Below are 20,749 nucleotides of genomic sequence, written 5' to 3' on the forward strand. Positions count from 1 at the left end.
GGAGGGATGGAGGGAAGAGAACTAAGTATGGTGGTACATACTTTTACTCTCAGGAGGCAGAGGCAGGCAGATCTCTGTGAGTTTGAGGTTGCCACTCTGCGCCCCACACACTGGAGACTCAAGGTATGCAAAGGTGACTGCCTGACTTAGTGACTAGCACCCGAAACAAGTGGGTCCACCACAGGAACACAGTCAAACAGCTCTGGTCTTCCTGGGAATGAGGCTAGTCCAGTGCCAGTGGGCATCTCCCTTGCCTGGTCAGGACCATCACTAGAGGGAGCACTGTTCATCTTGGAGGGTCTCCGCATCTATTCATCCCATCAAGTCTCCAGCCAATCTCCAAATACCTACAGAGTGCCAATCTTGTGCCACACTCTCCCCTGTACGAAGCCCTATCCCGTGGGGGCTGCATCTGGGCATCAGAACAGAGCTAGAGAGTCTGACTTTGAATCACAGTTCCACCACTAGACACCTGTGTGGACCAGGGGATGTTGCAGAACCTCCCATATACCAAGAAGGAAGTGGGCAGAGAAAGCCTTCTGTTTCAAGGCTGTATGTAATGAGGATTAAACCAGATAAGCCAGGTTAAGGACTCTGACCCAGTCTGGCACTGGGAAACACTCAGTGCACCGGTTATCAAGGCATGACTCTTCCAGACCAGTAGCAACCTGAATAGAGACTGTCTGGAAGACTCCTTGTGCACGAAACCTGGCAAACTATGCCTCCGCTCCTAATTCACTCTTCCTGTGAGCAGCCTTAGTTTGCAACCTCCACACACCACCCCTGCTAACATCATGTGAAACAGAAAGCCAAGCCCAGAGCCCCAACACAAAATCTGAGCTTAGAAGGACCCCGCAGTAGAACACACACACACGCACACGCACACGCACACACACACACACACACAATTAAATCCCTTCCACAATGAGGTTTGAGACCTTCCAGTGATGGAGAGTTCTATCCCCTCTGAGCTCTCTTAACGTGCAGGAAGAAAAGTTTCATCCTGAGCCCTGAAAGAGCTGCTGCTGGCCACCTCTTGGGGACAGGCATAACAGGGACCTTGATGCCAATTATCCTTCAAACAGAAAGACAATGAGTCACCTGTTGCCTGGCAGCCATCTTTAAAGTGACATTGCAATTTACATTCTATCCCTTCAGCAACTATTAATGAGCACCACCTCTGCCAGTCTGTTCAGTACTCTAGGGACAGGTGTGATCACAGTCAAGCCCTTGCCCTCAGCAGGCTTTCAGCATAACAAGGGGAGACCCAGGCTTCCAGATGAATAGAACAAGATGAAGACCAGAAGAGCAGGAGACAGTGGAGGAGGTGCCACCCTGCATGAGTGACAAGGTGGCACTGAACAGACACCTGAGCCAGCACAGAACCAGGCAGGGCAGGATGTGGGGAGAGCATTCCAGGCTTGGGGTTGTGGGTGCACCCCCCTACAAAGCAGACCAAGTCAATGTGGGGACATTTTCTGAGATGCCATTGTGGTACCTCCTTCAACCAAGTACAGTAGGGAAGGAAGTGGAACGGGCAGGGAGGATGTAGAAGGGGTCAGTAAACATTCAGGGGTACCCCAGCTCAAAAGGCACAAGGGCATCAGGGATACAAGCCAGGGCCCTCATAGGACAGAGGTAAAGAACCATTGTGCCTTCAGACAGCACAAGCCAAGCTGTGCCCAGATCCCTACAGGGACCCACTCACTGTGTGACCTGATGCTGCTCTCTCACTCTCTCTGGTCTTAGTTTTGCCAACAGCTCATCAGGGCTTAGTATCCTTCAAGCAGGTGCTGGCAGGACCCTGGAGTCCTCCGAGTCTGTTGTTCCATGCAAGACGGACCCACCATTTCTCTACCCCACTGCGCCATCCTCACACCCATGCCAGCAACACCACGCAGGATTGGTACTCCTGCCAAAATAGCTATTAACCCAGTAGCCAATAATAACACGTTATCCTATCAATTTGCTGCTGAAACGCTGTGTAATTGCAGAACCCAAGTTTGCCATCTCGGTAGCCTGGTTACGACATAAACAGAGGGACCTTACCAGCAATTCCCTCCCAAGGAGAACAAGTGACTGGCCAGGAGCAATCCTCACTTCCCACCCCCACTCACCTCTGACAAGGCCCCAGGAACCCATCCAGTGGCCTGGCTCCTTGTCCTTTGGGCATGTCACCTCTCTGAGCAGAGACAACACCAATGCTTCCTGGGCGGCAAGGTCAAGACAGAAGCCAGCAATCTCCCAGCCTCCCATTTGGCTAGGGATCATGGGGCAAGAAATCGGGCAGGTGAGGAGGGTACAGAAGGACTAGAGAGCCAAGGGGCCAGCAGACACTCAGGAGCACCCAAACTCCAAAGGCACACAGACCAAAGGGATGCTAGCCAAGGCTCCACACAGGACAGGAGCAACAGGAAGCCAACAAGGTAAGTCAAGGAGGGAAGGGCAGGAGAGAACTGAAAGAGTGGTGTCAGACCCAGAAAACAGGTGCTCCCTAAGGGCTGTCCCACTCCCACACTACAGACCCCCAAACAGACTCTAGCCAACAGTGCCTCCTTCCCAGCCCATCCGCTCATTTTACCCCCCTTATTACAGAAAAAGTTTACTTCCTTCTGGATTTCATATACCACACAGGCAGTCCACGCTCCTTAAGCTTGGAGCTTCCAGTAGGGCTTGGCCTCCTGTGCAGACTACAGCCTGCCAGACTCATCCTTCTCTCTTCCCAGGGTTAGTCCTGTGCCTCCGGCTCCACCCCACCCTTACCTCTCCCCATGCTCACCAGGGTGCCTTGGGGGCAAGTGGCTGGTGCCAAAAGGGCCAGAGCTGAGTCTCTGTTCCCAGCACCGAGGCAGGGCAGCCGAAGGCGGGACAGACACTTCCCACTGGCCCACGGGTGACCTCAGCCACAGGATGCATCTCCACCCGCCCCTCCTCGCCAGACCAGGAAGGCTGGGCCCAGGGTGTGCTGCTCCCGCTGCAGGCGGGGGAATCCAGCTAGTGGGGAGAGGAAGGGCCTCGGGGAAGGAGGGCAGCAGATGGAGGAGATGACAGAGCAGGCCAAGCCTAGGCCATGTGGCCAGATGTTGGCCCAATGGAGGCCCAGGCCCCACTGGCGTCCGGAAAACTCTGCCTCCCCCCCCCCCCCCCCCCCAGCACACCACAGAGGAGGGGCGGGCGGGGGGGAGCCGCGCGCGCAGGCGCACCGGGTTGGCACAGAGCCAGTGCCTGGCCCTGAGGCTGAAGGGAGGACCACAGAGAGGCAGCAAAGGGGCTCTCAGTCGCGCCTGGTTGGCCAGCACAAGATGGGGGACTGCCTTTCTGAGGCTCCAGGGTGGGGTGGGTGGGGTGCTGTCTGCGGGAAGCGGTCCTGAGCAAATGAAAACCAGGCCTGAAAATTGGCCAGTGGCTGTTCAGCTCCAGGGAGATCCGCTGCTGGCTGAGGTGCCCAGCCAGAGTGGTGGTGCTCAACAGGGAAGGGCAGGAAGGGGACCCAGAGCGAACTCAGGGCGGGCTGCGACTGCTGCAACCACACAGTCACAGTCGCTCGTTTCTGTTCTCCGAGCACCCTTTGTGGCTTGCACAGTACACTCCCAAGGTCTACCTGGCCATAGTGTTGTAAAAAGTCACAAACTGTGCAATTCTCTTCCCTCTGCCTCCCTCTATGAGGTCGTCAGGCAGGTTCCTGGCAGAGCCAGGCCCGGGGATTGGGGTCAAGGCAGGTATGAGCTCCCCACCCTCGTGGCACGGTATGTGGAGCGCATCCCCACCACATCATACGAACAGTGGCCTCCATTCCATTGGAGGGGTGAGCTTGCCTGTTACACACAACTGCAGTCAACATTTCATAATAACATTCATAATAACATTTCATATTATCCAGGTCCTGACACACAGAGCTGGGCACATAGTAGATGCCAGTCACCCATGCAACCAAATCTTTCAATAGAGGTTTATAAACTACTGCTGATGGCTCCCCAGCACCTTGGTGTTGGAGCAGTAAGATGAACCCCACAGATAGTAGCATTCCCACTAAGCCAGTGAGGGCGACAAACACTGGAGCATCCATGGGACACACACCCAGGTGCTGTGGGGTACTAGGAGGCGTCTTGGGAAAAGTAACCTCTATGTTGAGCCTTGCAGGTAAGTAAGACTTAACCAGGGCAAGGAAGCAAGGAAGGGAAACTGAGCCCAGGTGGCCTTCACACAAAGCCCAGGGAGAAGACTGAAGCCCTGGAAGGCCTACTGTAGGCCTCATCTGGCCCCTTCACTCAGCCACAGTGGGTGGGCCACACCTAGCCCCTAGTTCAGTACAGGGGACTCCATGGCACCTCTAGAGGCCATTCCCACAGATCTATGGTCAAACCTTTATTCCCAGCAGAAATTCTTAAGTGTTTTAGTTATGTTTATTTTTAAGGGAGGCTGGGAAGAGAGTACCTAAGATCTTTTTCTTTTTTTTTTTTTTTTTTTTTTTTTTTTTTTTTTTTGAAGGGGGTGGAGCAGTTAATAAATAAATAGAGCCTAGAGGAAAGGGCTCAGAAAGGTCTCTGCATCTGTAACCACTGAACAAATTAAAATTAGTTCATTTAATCGGAGCCTAATGGCCTGCTGTCCCGAGTGGGCCTCAACACAGCAAACTTCACAGCATCTAGACACAAGCCAATGTTGGTTTATCCTGCAACAAAGGGATTTTCTAAATAGTGTGATCAAAATACAGCAGTGAGCTGGGGAGACAAAATGCTGTCACTCCACACCCCCTCCCTACTTGGTCTCTTTGAATGGAATTGTTCTTTGGCTTTTAATTATCTAAACATGTGTGTAACTGTGCTCTACAAAGTGTTTCAACCAGCAGAGTAGGAAACCCAGGCCCACCATATATTCCTGGGGCCCCTCATTCAAGTCCTGAGCCTTAAACACCAGTCTGAAACTCAAGTACAGATACACAGCCACCTACACACACCCTAGCTACATACACATGCACAGAGTTCTAGATACACAGTTCTATGCGCATGGTCCCATATTGCAGTCAGGTACACGCAGTTACCATGCATGGTCACACGCATACACAGCTATATCACACAGAGTAACACACCACATGCAGGTATGTGTACACACAATATTCTCAGAGCCTCCATTCCTACCTAAAAGCTGGAGACAGGAGAGGCCCAGCTCACCAGACCTCCAGGGAGGACCACTGCGTGCACATCTGAGGCCCAGGCTGGTAGCAAGGACTCTTATTTCCCTGGAGCCATTTCTCTACTTAACTTGCCAACCTGGGCTAAGTCATTAGGGCAACTGAGGAGGAGGAACAAAAGGCCAGAGGGAGGAGTGGAGGCGACCAGAAAGAAGACACAGAATGAAGGATTAAGTTGCTGGGTAAGCACAAGCCAGTGGCTGCTCCAGGCCCAGCACTAAGACAAGGCCAGCTTTTACCAAAGCCCAACTCTACAACTTTCTCATCACCCAGGCCAGCCCTCTGCAGCCTTGAGCTGGGGCCCAGAGCTACCTGGGGGTTCTGGAGTTGGGCTGGTCAGATGAACCCCAGCTCCATCACATCCTTGTCCATAGAATAGCAGTCCCCCTCAAACTATGCTTTGTGCTGACTCAGTAGCAAAGGTCACGTACTGCCCAACAAGGAGCAAATCCATGTATCTGCCACTTACCACATCAGCAGTTGCTATACTGCAAGGCTTATGTTCAAGTAACCTTTATTTGTAATAATGGCAGCAAGTGATGCTAATTTAGACAGGCCTTTTCCTTTGACAAGAAGGTCAAAGTGCAATTAGGTATTTTGAGGGAGAGACATTCATATAACTTTGTCATGGTCTATCAATATACCTGTTCTTACTATGTCTAAGTTATAAATTAACGTTTGTCATAGTTATATATAGGGAAAACCAAGGTCTAACTAGGATTTGAAAAGGGCTGAGGTTTTTTGCGTGATTTTAGCATGAATCCCTTGTGAATAAAGGGGAGTTATGCTATAAGTAGCATATACCACATGGATACTTTGGACAAAAGGGTGAGTTACACCCCAGACAGCACACGATTCCATCAGGCTACTCAGAATGGGATGCAGTTTATAACTTTAAAAGAATACGTTTCTACTGGATATGGCGCATGCCTTTGATCCCAGTACTCCAGAGGCAGAGGCAGGCAGATCTCTGTGAGTTCAAGGTCAACCTGGTCTACATAGTGAGTTCTAGGACAGCTGGGAGGAGACCCTGTCTCAAAAGGACTAAAAAGAAGTATAGATTTCTGAAATGTTCCATTTTAAATCTTCAGAACATAGTTGACCTTAGTTATCTGAAACCTAGGAAATCAAACTCTATAGGGAGAATTACTATAAAGACAAGAAATTAAATAAAGGCTAAATAATAACCAACCAAGATGATGAGAAGCTTCTAGAAGGTTTCTGATCCAGAGTCAGATGTCATTTTATGACTACCTACCCTTTCTGATTTTTAGAGCAATGCTCTGGGGTCAGTACTGCTGCCATCTGCTATACCCCAGAAAAAAAACTGAAACTCACAGAGAAGGAAGCCTGGGCTGGTACCGTGGGCTGTAAGTGCAGAGGTGGGATGCACACAAACCTGCAGGGCTCTGCTGGAGCTATGTAGGCAGCCCTGCCACCAGCCTCCTTCCACAGGCAACTGGAGCCCGGCCTGCTCCACACTGCCACTCTGCTCAGATGGATCCCCAGGTCTAACCCCAGCAAAGGATTGCTTCTAGAGAGAGATGCAGTGGCTGTTGAAGCTAGCTGCTGACTTCTGAGACCTTGAGTCTTGGACCTTCCAACCCTTTTCCATATGAGGGGCCTGAGACTCCCAGACCCTGTGCTAAGGAGGAGCTGAGCAAGGACCCCTGTCTCATTCCACAGATTTAGAAACTGGGACCAGAAATAGTAGGGATAGAAGCTCAAGCTCCAAGGGCTGGGAGACTGGCTCCCAATGGGAGCCATGTCCTCTCGGGAGATTCTTAACCCGCCTCCCCTACCCCCACTCTACCCTCACCATTGTGACCCTCCTGCCACCTGTACATGGGCAACAACATATGGACACCAGCAAGTGTTCAAAAAGGGAGCTGAATAGGGGTCCCATCTTGTAGGTACCTCTGGGTTGGTGGCAGTCCTATTTAGGATCTCCTCCACTAGGCTGACATGGCCCACAGTGACCTATACCCCAGCCAAGGAATAGGCAGTTGGTAGGGGTGAGAACCATGTAAGGCAGCTGTGGTGTAGGAAGCAGATCATGGGGACGGGTCCTTCACTAACTGCTACTAACAGCACCTGTACACAATACATCCTGTAGGCCACCCAGCCAGGCCGACCCAATGAGTAGATAGCAAGAAGGGTAGACAGCAGAGGTGGGAGACAAAGACCTATATCTACATCTTGGTTCTGTATACACACATATATACATACATACATGTCTACATACATACTCTGTAGGCTAGAAAAAGTGGCCTTCCTCTCAGAGTCTCCAACCTCAGCTATACAATGAAGACGGTACCAACGGACACCTTCCCCCCTGACTTGAGGATGGTGGAGGATGCTAGCCTAATGCCTTACCACCCCATTCAACAGGACGCTCAGCAAGCACAGGAATGGAGCGGGACGCAGGAACAGTCCTGACTCTGCCTCATCTCTGTCATGAGCCTCCCAAGAGGCCAGGCCATCACAGCCAGTAAGCAGGATTCGGCACTTTGCCTCTTTAGACCCAACAAGACCATCACCTCAGACTGCCCATAGCCATCTTCACACCAGGATGGGCAGGCAGCTGGTAGAACACCCAGACAGACCCAAGTGGGACCCCATCCTGATGGGACCTGGGTCTGGCAGGAAAGAATTACACCTGGCTCTCTAGGAGATCCAGCAACCTTTACAGTCTCACCATCAGGATTCAGAAAAGAACCTGAAGGAAAATACAGCCAATGATACCCTGGTCCAGTATCCCAGCACGGGCTGGGAGTCTTGCTTCCCTACCTGAGGCCACATAGCCCTACTGAGCCTCAGTTTCCACTCATTTGGCTCTGTGTACTTCACAGAGCTGAGGATGAGAAGAATGGCTGGGAAATGCTTGTGCACTGTAAAGTGCTGCTGCTTTCCCAGGATTACTGGGAAACTGGGAAAGGAAGGGGAGGAAGTGCCACGGTAAGCATGATCTGCCTGCTCCCCTCAGTTGAGGCAGGGGCCCCAAGAGAGGAAGAGGAAAGGCGGTGAAGGTAAAGTCAAGGGAGGCTGGTGCTCAACTGGACGCTTACCCAGAGTGTAGGCAGCAGCTGCTGTAGCTCAGGAGTTCTGGCTGGTGATGATCAAAAGAGAGAGTAGCTGGCACTAGCCTCTGAAATGAAGCCACTCAGCACAGCACCCAGCACAAACTAGGTGCTGTCAACTCAGCATAGCACCTAGCACATGATAGATGTTACCAACTCGCTGGCATCAGGTTTTCCCAGGCTCTGGCCCCTAGACAACTGCTGCTGTAAGCCAGAAAAAGTACATGCCTCCTTCCAAAGAAGGCAGGACATACAGCGGTGTGCCTCAGCCAAGGCTACGGGTCACCAAGACACCACACCTCTCAAAGCCATGACCCCGGGACTGCAGAAGGATCTACCATCACAGTGGCTGCCTTACTGCCCAGCTCTGCCAGATACAGACAGCACTCTGGTGCTAAGAAGCAAGGCAGATCGAAGTCAGCGTCCCGCTTTCCAGGCCTCACCTTTGCCCCTGTGCCGTCTCCACCAAGGGCACGTCCCTGTCTGAGACTTGGTTTCCCTATGTGCTCCAATTCCCTGCAACCCAAGAGCTCTGAAACGCAAAGAGGCGCAGCGCATCACCTCATTCTGAGCCACCGTAGCCTTCGACTAATCTGAAGCAGGAATTCTCTCAATCGGTGGCTTTTACAACCCAAACACTGAGCTGAAGTACAGCGAGCTGACAGTGCAGGCTTGAGGCAAGATTTTCAAGCTTTGTTTTTCCAATGTAGGGCCGGGGAATCTCTTTAAAAAGCTGTCACGTGGAAGGGATTGTGCCAAGGGGGTGTGCACCTAAGCAGAGCACTCAATGTCCAGAGAGAACCACGCAGTCAGCTGAGGGGCGCGGACACAGAGCATAGAGTGACGTCTTATCGGGGAGTTAACATCAATATATAAAGGGTGGTTTGCTTCCACTTTTCTTAATTGCCTTCCTTTGCAGGCACGTGAGGCTTCACACCGCACGGCCTTCACAAGATACTTCAGAGCCAGCAGGACCCCTTTGCCTAGGAAGGCCCAGCATCCCTCATTAGCTGAGCCTGGCCACCCAGGGGACAAGGAGAAATGGTGTCAGCATGCACCTGGCATGTCTTTTAACACAAGGATGACTGCCCTAGAGAAGGGGGTCTGTGAAGAGGATTCCTTCCGGTACCATTCTATCAAGAGGCCACAGGCCAGGCAGCAGCCACCTCAAAGCTGACCCCTAGGGCATGGCCTTGCTCCTTCCTTGGGGTCCCAAGCACTACAGGCCATCCCCCTCCAGCCAAAGAGGAAGGGATACAGATGCACGAGATACACACACACGTTGAGCAGGACAAGCGAGAAGCAGATGACGGACTCTGTGAGGCCACACGACAGCTCCACCTAACATCCACTGAGCAGTGACTGTGTGAGCTTCCCAAACACTCTACGTGCAACAGGCCCAGTCCCTGCAGCCAGGCAGGGCCTGCATTCAGGCCTTCTTACCTTCTAGGAAGGAAACTGTGTTTCTCTAGTATTCAGGAACTCCCAGAGCAACCAAGCATATGAATGTTTCTGTAGCATAGAATCATCTTCCCCCAAAACATTACAAATAGGCTTACATCAGCTTGGGTCAAATTGTATCACTAAATCACACACAGACACAGACAGACAGACAGACAGACACACACACACACACACACACACACACACACACACACACACACTTGTAGCTGGAAGCTTTCCAGAACTCAGAACTGTAAACAAGGCATTATAGATCTATACTGTCTCTTTATTCTTCTGTGTATAGATACTGTTTGCTATTCCCAGAGGAGGAAGGTGAGGCACAGAGAGGACCCAGTGTCCTCACAGTCACTGATGAAGCCAAATGTAAGTCATAGCAAAGGAGCTGATTACAGTATGTGCCACAGATTGGCAGCTGTCTAGGAAAAGCCGACCCCAACAGAGCTTCAGTAGAGGTCTCCAGAGTGTATGTAGAACTTGCCCCAAACAGCACCCAGCGGGAAGATCCCCACCTGGATGCTACACAGAGCTGGAGCCACCCCCACCTGCATGGGCCCTTGCTGGAGTGCAGGAGCCTAGAGGCCAGTTTCCACCAGCAGGTGAGGCTCACCACCCTGCCCTAGTGACCGGTGAGTGACTCCCTACCTCATAAACTCTGCACAGATCATCTTACCTACAAAAAAATAGACTAACCCTGTCCCCAGCTCGGGAGAAACAGGCTGTGAGGAAATCCCAGCTACTAAAGGCTGAGGCTGCAGGCAGGACTCCTGCTGGGAGGGGCAGAGACCCCACTTCTTCCAAAGGGTGCTGGCACTCAACCACCCCTCAGGAACACCCTTAGCCAGCTTCTCTTCATCAGCACTTTTTTCAAATATGAGAAAAAAAAATCCCACATGAGCAAAAATCTGATGATACATTATCAAATAATTACATGGCAATTTCATAGGCATTAGGAGATCCCACCATCATGAGGACCTCTGGCGTTCTGCTCTAATGGAGGGAGCCCTGGACTTGAGGCTTGTTAAGGAAAACCCCAGCTGCAAGTGGCCATTTCTCATTGCTCTGATGTCTAATTAAAAATCAAACCAGGCACCTTTCTTCAGAAAACTGAGTAGACAGGAGCATTAGCATTGAACTCAGGAGCCCCAAAAGGCAAGTGTGCACACATGTGTACAAGCTTATGACCACTGGTACACACACATGCATGCAGGCACGCATGTAAGCATGCTATTCTTTCCCTGATGCCTGAAAACCCCAGTCTAGTCACCAGGATGATGACGGCCCTCAAAAGGCTGAGCTTATGTACGCCCACAAGGAAGAAACACAGGGCCCTAACTTGAGCAGGATGGGTTCTGACAGTGTGGGCTGAGACCAGTTCAGAGGCAGAGCCAGCATAGCAGCAAAACAGGAAGGGACCATGGAAGGTCCCCTAGAGCCCAAGAAGCTCAGTCCTGGCTAGGAGGCCAGGCCAGGATCACCAAGGGCAGTTAGGCCTCGAATTGGGTCTTAATTTATGGAAAAAATATAAAAGGCCATGAGCAGATAGAGGAGATAACAAGGACTAAGGCAAGAAAAGGCAGCTGGCATCCCAAGAACAGGCACTGTCCAAGAACCAGAAAGCAGAGAGACACGAGTACAATGGGACTTTAATCAGGGGCACTGCAGTCTCTATAAATTTACCCATACATTGAGCAAAAGATCTGAAAATAATCACAGGACATGATTCTTGGTCTCACCCTCTGTGAGCAGGGCGAGTGTGAGACTGAACTTGGTCATCCCTTCTATCAGCTTAAGTGTCCTCAGCCTGTCCAATGCATGTGTCCAATGCGCCTAAGGACTATGACATGTATATGCTCACAGTCTGTAGTGTCTCCTCATCCAACGGCAGCCAGTGCCTGTCTTATATAAGAGCCGGTGTTCTGGGCAAGCAGACACAGTGAGCTACAGCTAATGTGCTCTCGGCACATCATTCACTTTCCGGGGAGTATAACGAGGCGCTGAGAGATGATGTCACTCAACAGCTGGGGGTGAAGTCCACTCTGGGTCCACTAAGAAGAGTGAGGCAATTATGTACAAGGCAGGATTCCACTGGGCAGGGGTCCTGGAGAAGTGGGGCAAACAGAGAGCAAAGGCCAAAGCCCAGAAGGGAGTCCCCTCCTCGGGAGTGCTCAGGGTGCAGGGCAACGGGTGACGCTCCAAGCCCTTGGAACACACCACAGTGGGAGGCGACAAGACCTCCAATGGCATGCCTTCAGCAACTCCAACACCCATGAGCCCCCAGCAGCCGGCTTGTCTCAGGAAGCGTGCCCTCTCTCCCACTCCACCACAACCTCTTCTTGGTCTCTTCTAACCCCTGATGGAAGAAAATTCTCCCCGAGCAGACAGCAAGGATGACAAGCCACCCTTCCCACCACCCAGGCAGACAAACACATGAATAAACAAGTGAAGAACCAGTCATGGCGGTGGTGAGGCACACAGCTGTGGCGTCTATACGTCCACCCTGAAAGGAAGTTTCCCTGTGCCAGCACTACACAGAGTGGAAACCAAGTTGAGACTTCTAGCTGTGTGGCCCTGGAGCTATCACTTAACCTCTCTGAACCTCAGTTTCCTCTATTTACTGGCTCTTTCGTACAACAAAGATACACAGAGGGCCATTATATGCCAGGTGCTAAGCAAGGAATAGAGAAAAGACGGTTGTATATAGCTGTGGGTCCAAAGCCCACCCTTGACCATTTTGGGAGCCACACATCACCACCATTAACCAGGACATTACAAACTAGATAACTGGAACCCTAGGAATTCCATGATTTCAGCCACACCCAGGATCCTTCCTGCTGAGGTGATGCCCAGCACCAGGGGCTGCCTGCCACCCCATGCTCCCACAGCACCATCAGCTGGGACTGGCACACTGAAACACAGGCTGCATGGCCTCCTCCACACTGCTTCTGCCCCGCCCCCTCCAGCTGCCTTTGCGCCTGCTGCCGGCACTGCTCATTTCCAGGCAAATGTTCTAGTTAATTAAAACACACCCAAGTGCTCACACGCACATGAAGCCAAGCTACAAAATCTGCTCTAGCAAACAGCGGCTCCAGCATGGGATGGATGTGGGCCAGGGAGGTTTCCAAAGCTGACGTTATCAGCACCAAACTGCTCTTACAGTTCCACCTACACACACACACACACACACACACACACACACCAGAAAGTCTTCTCCAGCTGCTGTGGCCCTCCAGTCTAAAGCACTGGCCATGGTTAGCAAACAATTGCTTACTACACAAATGAATGAATGAACAAATGCATGAATCAAAGCCTGGAAAAATAGAACAGCCTGGCTCTGGCCCACAAGCCCAATTTTGTGTCATCACAGACTGAATTTCCAAAGACTGAAAATCGAAGGAAGTGAGGCCGACCTCCTTCCTGTTCACTTAGAAAATGTACATTTCCAGCCCTGGGCACCCAGACACCTAGAGATAGCAAGAGAAGGCTGTGGTCCCCTGCTAGGAGGTGGAAAGCAATCCCCTCTAGTCCCCTGCTCTGAGAAGTGCAGAGAGGTATCTGGTGGCCCACCAGACTTCCTCACTGTACTGAGATAGGTGGAGTCTGTCAGGTGGCATTCACAGGCAAGCCTACCCAGGACCAACGGCATGGAGACCACCTGGAGTAACACCAAAACAGTGGTGCTCTTCACATCAGATCGACACTCATACAAGACCCTGGGTCATTTGGAGCCCCTGATGGGGCATGACAAAGATTTCTCTTTGAGGACATGGGTACAGCTGTGCCGGACGTCTCAAACTCATCACATGGACAAGTGACCTTCTCGCTCGTGCCTGGGGCTGGCACAGCTCTGAAGAGAACAGAAGACAGGGGAAGGGTATGTAGGAAAGGGACTCTGGGAAGCAACCTGGACCTCACCTGGGAGCCAGGCAGAAATGCAGTTTATCTCCCCCACCTCACCACTTGCTGAGAATCTACACTGAACACATTTCAGTAGTAAGGTGTTAAAAACACAATCAAACTCTCATTTTTACTTTACATTTCTGTACTTTATTCTTCAAACAGCTGAGACTGTTAGGACAGACACACTTCAGCCACTTAGACCTGGTCACCCTAATAAAGGAACTGTACAGAGCCCCTCTGGATCCTGAGTCAGGTGCCATTTGGGGCCTTGGGGAATCAGCACAAGGAGTAAGACAAAGCCCTGGCCTCAAGGAGTTGCTGGCCTGGTGGCACTGACAGAAAGAGAATAAGCAGTAATTAGATAAGCTGCTTGGTGACTGGAAAAAATAAGCAAAGCAAGGTATTCAGTGGCCTTGACACTGGTCTGCGTCCACACTCCTCCGTGTGCTTCAGCTCCTCACCCCACTGTCAGCTGTCACCAAATCTGTCCAGCCTGCCATCTGTTCAGTCAACGCTCGCATTTGCTGGTTCACCCTGGCCCGTCACCATGGGTGGGTGGATAGGTGGGTGGGTTAGGTGGTAGAGAGCCACACGGGGACTGGGCACAAGTTTCAATGGGGAAAGAAGAGGAAGGTAAAGAAAGGGTGGGTCTGGAGCTGAGCACCAAAGCCTTCCTATGGACTGAGCCACGGTGCTGTCAGCTCCAGTTTGGGAAATAGCAACCCACTAGCAAGCAGATCCAGTTATCACAAATCTAGATAGAAAATGAAGTCCTGGTTCCTTCTTGGTGGCTGGCTTCCAGAACCTGGGCAGGCCAGCTTTAGTAAGGTTGGTTGGCTGGGTGGTTTGGATCACTGCAGCAGGCTCCTAACAGTCGTCCATGTCTAGTCCAATCCAGACATAGCAGCCAAGCACTGGTCAGCTCAGTTGACTGCTGTTTAAAAATGTGCAGGGCTTTCCCACTGCTCCAAGGATAAAGTCCCCAACCCTCAAAAGGCCCATATCATCTTTCCCTTGGGCAATAGGCAGCTTCTCCAACCTTGGAAGCAGACTGAACCTGTTACCCTTTTTTCTCTTTCCATATAGTTTTCCTTAAGGTTTTTGCTTTTCACCCAGGGCAACACCCCAAAGCTCAACTTTGCAGAGATAGGATGCCATCTAAAGGAAGAGAGCACAGTCTAATATTGAAACCATGGACAACCTGGGGCTAGAGGTTTGCACAGTGAGTTTTGGTGGGTTTCCCTTGACAATATCGTTACCCACAGAGGCCCTGAGAGTTAGTTACCTATAGTGCCCTGGGGTGCCTTGGCACACAGTTTGGTACAACTAATCTCAATTACTCAAGGAATGGATATGGATGGGTGGATGGGTGGGTGGGTGGATGGATGGATGGAAGGAAGCATTATGGCACACGGCTAGAGGGATGGCTTAGCAGTTAAAGAGCACTTGCTGCTCTCGCAGGGACCGGGGGTTGTTTCCCAGTACTCACATACACCCATCACTTCAGTTCCAGGGGCTCTGATGCCCTCTTCAGGCCTCTATGGGCATTTCACACATGTGGTTCACTTACATATATGCAGGCAAAATACACATACACATAAAATAAAAATTAATTAATTAATTAATTAAAATTTTCAAAAAGAGGGGATCTGATAGGAGACACAGAAACAAGTGCAAGCCCGTGTAAATGTCAGAGACACCAAGGGCTTAAAAGGATGCCAGCCCACAAGCCAAAGCCCAATGGGTCTCTGGTCCTCAAGTCTCCCCCTGAAACATACATTAGCCACTTATAAAAGCTCGCTCTTTAACCTGACAAGGGGCTGTGCCTTTCAAGGCCATTAAAGAAGGAAAACTGTCTAAGAAATGTTCCTGCACTCCCCCATGTCCTTGGCTCCGTGAATCACTGGGCAACATCAATCCCCAGTGGGGAAATCAAGGGCTCTCCTGAATTTGGGGGTGAAGGCCTTGGGTCTCCACTGAGCAAAGTAGATAGCCACATGGAGACTAGCACAAGTTCCAGCGGGAAAAGAAGCAGAAATCAAGGGGTGGATTTCAGGAAAATTGGCCAAGCACCAAAGGCATTCTTTGTCCTGAGCCATGCTAGTGATGCCTCTGGTTTGGGAAAATCAGAATCCACCAGCATCCAGATCCAGCCACTCCCAAGTCCAAGAAGAAAATGGAAGTTGGGTTCTCTCTTGGCATCTGGCTTCCAGAGCCTGGGCAAGCCAGCTTTGGTCACCAAGTACTATAGGATTGGGGGGAGGGGCACACATGATACATTCGTATTAACACTGTCAAGTTCAAGTTGGTGGCTGACAAGGCAGATTACAAACCTTGGTGCTGGAAGCACAGCCTGCCAGATGATATAGCAGGGTGTGTACTGCAAAGCAGAGGCTTGTGAGATTCAGGCAGGATTGTCTCACCTCAGCATCAGGGTGTCAAGGCCACATTATGCCCAGTCTGTCATAAGGGCAGCCTGCAAGCAGCCCAGCCCATAGCCTCAGCCTCCACCCAAGTGCTGCAGCCAGGTTCTTGGAGGACCCCACAAGGCACCTGGATTATTTATTTCCCAGGATTGCATGCTACAGTTTCCAAATGTGAGAATTTATTCTGTTCCTAGCACAGTCCTCCCCTCCCAACACTCCACCTCTGTCTCCCCTCAGCTCTCCTCCTTTCCTCCCTGCTTCTCTTCCTCTCAGGGCCACTTGTCCACTCCTCACTCCACTCCCCTCAGGAGCCAGCTCTGGCCATCCCAAGTCTGAAGGCTCTGCCTCCCATTTCCTTTCCTGCCACCCCCAGGCTCCTCCCTGCACCCTCCTCCTCTGCTCTCCCGTCCTGTGCTTTTTCTCTCTTCTCTCGCTTCATTCCCATAGCCTCCCTCCACCACTGAGGAAAGGAGCCAGAATGAGCTCCCTGCTAAATCCCACTCCACCTGCTCAGGACAGGAGGCTGAGCACAGAAGGCTGAAGGGGTGCAAGCTCCCAGCTACCAGCCCTCTACCCCCACCCCACCAAGAGTCGCACTCACAGGCCAGGGTCTGGATGGAGGCCGAGCCCTGCCAATTCGTTTCACCTCCCATGGCAGCAACTGTCCTGCTCCAGGATCCCAGGAGGCACATTGCATCTGGCCAGAACAGAACCTCTGACAGATGGGACTGTGCCCCAAGCACAGCATGAGGCTGGAGAGATGGACGAGGAAGGCGGGAGGTTCCTGGGGTGGTGAGCTCATGGAGGAAGGAGGAGCCGCACACAGGCTGCCCAGGACTGAATACTGTTCCTGCCACTTTCTCACTGCTTTGACCTCAAATTACCAAGCCTCTGTGAGTCCCAATTTCCCCATCTGTAAAATGGGAATAACAGTCTTTCCACGGGGATCTTGTGATGAGGGAAGGAGATGCTGTCACAGGCCCTCTACAAATGGCAATTATTTTGCTGCAGTGATAATCCCTATGGTGGCAGCTCTAAAGGAATTTCAGACTTCAACAGAGTGGGTGTCTAGGAGACTTCTCTACCACCAGGAGCCTAGGACCCCACCCCACCGCATCTGTGAAGGGGGCAAGGCATATTTGACAGCATTTCATCATCTGTCTGACTACAGCCACAGACTTCAGTGTCTTCAGGGGTGGGGGCTGACCCTGTCTACCCATCTGTCTCTTGACCAACTGCAGTCTTATGGGCAGGTAGCAAAAGGTGCCCAATGTCTGCCACCAGCTCTGCTTTCTGCCCTTTCACCCAACAAATATCTACTTAGAGCTCTTCTGTGTGCCGCAGAATGGAGCATTTTTAGTGGTGACCAAGCCTAAGGGATCCCTTTAAAAAGCTCACCACCTCGTGCAAAGATAGTCACTGGTAAATAAACCACAACAGCCGCAAAGAATGTTCTTACACTTAGTATTGAGTATCCATACATTCTTACACATAATACTATGTGTTTGCTATTATTATAGTCTCATATTTAACAGAGAGCATATTCTTATATTTGATAATAAAAGGCTTTATTTGTTTTTTTTGTTTTCTTAGTGACAGAACCTCATTACACAGTCTCAAACTCATGATCCTCCCACCTCAGGTCTCTGGAACGTTGGGATTATAGGCATGCACCACAACACCCACCTTTAAAAGTATATCCGTATGTTTAATGCTGAGCATATATTCTTATACTTAATAAGTATGTTCTTTTTAAGAATTTTTAAATGACTTTTTTTTACTGTCTTTTTGAGACAGGGTCACCCTGTAACCCCAGCTGTCCTGGAACTCACTATGTGGACCAAGCTGGCCTTAAACTCACAGAGATCTGCCTGCCTCTGCCTCCCAAGTGCTGGGGTTAAAGGCATGTGTCACCACGCCCAGCTTTTAAATGACTTTTTAAAAGAATTTCATACATGAGTACCGCATTTACATCATTCCCACCTCCCTCTCCCCTTTCCAGTTAGTTCTTTCCACACCCTCTGCTCTCTCTCAATTTCTTGTCTTCTTTTATTATTGCTTACGTTTGCATACATGCAGAGAGAGAGAGAGAGAGAGAGAGCAAGTCAATTTAATGGTGCTCATGTGTACATGTGTTTAAGACTTATCACTTGGGATTAAATAACCTCTCAGGGAGTTTGTCCCTGGAGAAAAGTGATTCTCCCTTCCGCAGCTTCCACTGACTGCCTATAGCTCTTCATCTACGGTGAGACCCTATGAAATTTTCCCCTTCTACATTGACATGTCAACTGATGTTAGATGCAGGGTTTTTTTAGAGAAACATCGTGGCAATTCCATGGGTGTATCTTCCCTATCACACCTAAGCTACACACTCTAGCAGCAGGTGTCCTGTTCCTTTGGCTCTTCAAATCTTTCTGCCAGCCTTCCATGATGTTCCCTCAGTCTTAACTGTAGAGATTGCACTGTAGATGTATCAGTTGAAGCTGGGCTCCACGTGGCCCCTTATTCTCTGTATTTCGATCAGTTATGGAACTTTGTAATGGTCTCTATCTGTTGAAAAAGAAGCTTCTTTGATGAGTGGTAAGAGCTACACATGTCTGTGAATATAAGGAAAAGTCTTTAGAATACAGTAAGAAATGACATCGGTTTAGGAAAGTGGTGATAGTAGCTTCTCCTCTAGGGTCTGTGACCTTTCCAACTATGTGTACTTGGCAATATTTACAGTACTGTGCACACACTGCCTTCTACTGAGCGGGCCTTAAGTCCAATACAGAGTGCCACAACTGCACAACAAAGATGTTAAATATGTTCTCACATACTTACTACAAGTATATTTCTTGTTTGGAAGTTCCGATTTGTGGAATGCTAAAAGTGAATGAAGTCAACCCCGCCTTTTTTAGACAGCGAAACTGATTCCCAGCAGACAAGGGGCCAAGTTCACTTGCGGCCACTTAGTTGTAGCCCATGATTCGAACCCAGTCTTTGTGAACCCAAATTAAGACTGTACTGACAACAGTCCCTTTAGGGTCCCAGCATCCTAAAGACAACAGAAAGGAAATGCAGCCTCCTGGGTATTTCTAGTGTGCTGGGCATGAGGCTGAGTACTTTGCCCATCTCACTCTGGACCCTCAAGCCCTCAGTAAAGACCACTGACAACTGTGGACCACAGAAGTGGTTCAGACCATGAGCTCACTGGATTAGACAGCAGACCACATAACACTACCTGTTATAATCTGTTAATACATGCCTGTGTGGACGGGACGAGGACCAAGAGAAACACTCCCATGAAAATAGGATGTTAGGTAATGAGAAGTTTTTTTCCAAAATTCAAATCAGTGTGCTGTCTTTGATTCCGCTTTGGCATTCTTGAGTTGTAAAACTGTAACACATCGGGATGTAGTAGGAATATTTAAATTCTCAAGTTGTCCTGGGGGCGGATTAAAGGGACGTTTATAAATCGTCGTGAGGATGTGTATCAATGCCTTTTACTCGGCACAAAAGTTGGACGGAGAGAAACAGCACTGAAAAAGACCTCCAGGTTGCAGGCAGAAAACCATGAGGGGCCCATATGCCTCCCCAGGGCCTGTCTAGACCTGAGCAAAAGGGAGCTAATTCCTCCAAGAGGCTGGCTAGGTGGGGAAGGGGCCTATGACATCAGACTCCTGATGGACCTCCAAGCAGCAAATTGAGAAGACGTGCCTGGTCTGACAGCAGGAGCCTGTTTTATCAAGAGGATGGGCCCATCTTAGAAGTCCCATCTTCTCAGAGTCCCAAATTCTGAGGATCTCTCCCAATGGAGATTTTCAGGTCCTCTGCCAAACTAAGCAGCACCCCACTTCCATTGTAACCCAGCTGCAAGAGAGCACTTCCAAAAGTGGTGAACTATAAATGAAGGGGTCCTGACAGGCTAGGAGTGAGGAGTACAGAGGGCTGGCTGCCAGACCCTACAGGTGCCAATGCTACACAGGCCTGGCTCTATGTACCAGGCAAAGCGATGTGTGTGCAGTCAGGTCAGCAGGTAAAGATATACCTCCCCATCAGTCAGAAAGGCAAGGCCCAGGAACCATCAAAGTTGTCCAGCTGTACCAGCCACAAAGACTGACAATGGAGCAGGAAAAGCTGGACAGGTCCCTCCATCCCAGGCCTCCATCCCAGGCCAGCATGGACTTCTAGGCCAGATACACAAATTCAAGTGCCAGCAGGGTGGCCTCCCTCTAGAAGGTAGCAGCCACCATGCTCTGGATGCCTGACACAGAAGAGGGAAGTCCAGAGCCAGGTCTCTAAGGGTCAGGCTGCACCTCCATCCCAGTGAGTTTTAGCTGCCCTGTGGCCTCAGGACAGGTGCACCCCTGGCCCACCACCCCAAAAACAATAGCTGCTGCCAAGACCCAGCTCCCCACTGCTCCACCCTGCCCTCCCCCCTCATACACACTCACTGAGCATAAGGTACCCCAACATCGATGGCCCCATCCCCAATAACCTCCAGCCTTGGGTCTCTGAGACTCCATCCACTCTCCCACTCTATGAATTGCCCCCTCCTTCTCAGTCTCCTGAGATGCTGTTGCTTCTCTCATGCCTCACAATCTTCCTTCAGCACACTCACACACCTGTGACAATGGTCTGTCATGCTCTGCATGACTCCCTACTTGAGAGAACCATACGTACCTGGTGGTCCCATAGGATTATAACTG

General features: G+C 50.6%; 1 protein-coding gene across 3 annotated transcripts in view; it reads right to left on the bottom strand.

Annotated features, from left to right (window-relative positions):
* Znf423 (zinc finger protein 423) overlaps positions 1-20,749 on the bottom strand; it is a 250,663-nt gene that overhangs the window by 143,570 nt on the left and 86,344 nt on the right. Inside the window, exon 1 of one of the 3 annotated variants that reach the window (XM_029561200.1) lies at positions 16,660-16,759. The exons of 1 other annotated variant lie outside the window; for it this stretch is intronic. In XM_029561200.1, the coding sequence (XP_029417060.1) occupies positions 16,660-16,750 (91 nt within the window). In that variant the 5' untranslated portion in view covers positions 16,751-16,759. Of the gene's footprint in view, positions 1-2,779; positions 3,023-16,659; positions 16,760-20,749 lie in introns of those variants that run through there. One more of the 3 variants, XM_029561201.1, reaches the window with a different exon arrangement.

This window comes from Nannospalax galili, unplaced genomic scaffold (genome assembly GCF_000622305.1).
Source record: "Nannospalax galili isolate Female #2095 unplaced genomic scaffold, S.galili_v1.0 scaffold1353, whole genome shotgun sequence".
Lineage (NCBI taxonomy): Eukaryota > Metazoa > Chordata > Mammalia > Rodentia > Spalacidae > Nannospalax > Nannospalax galili.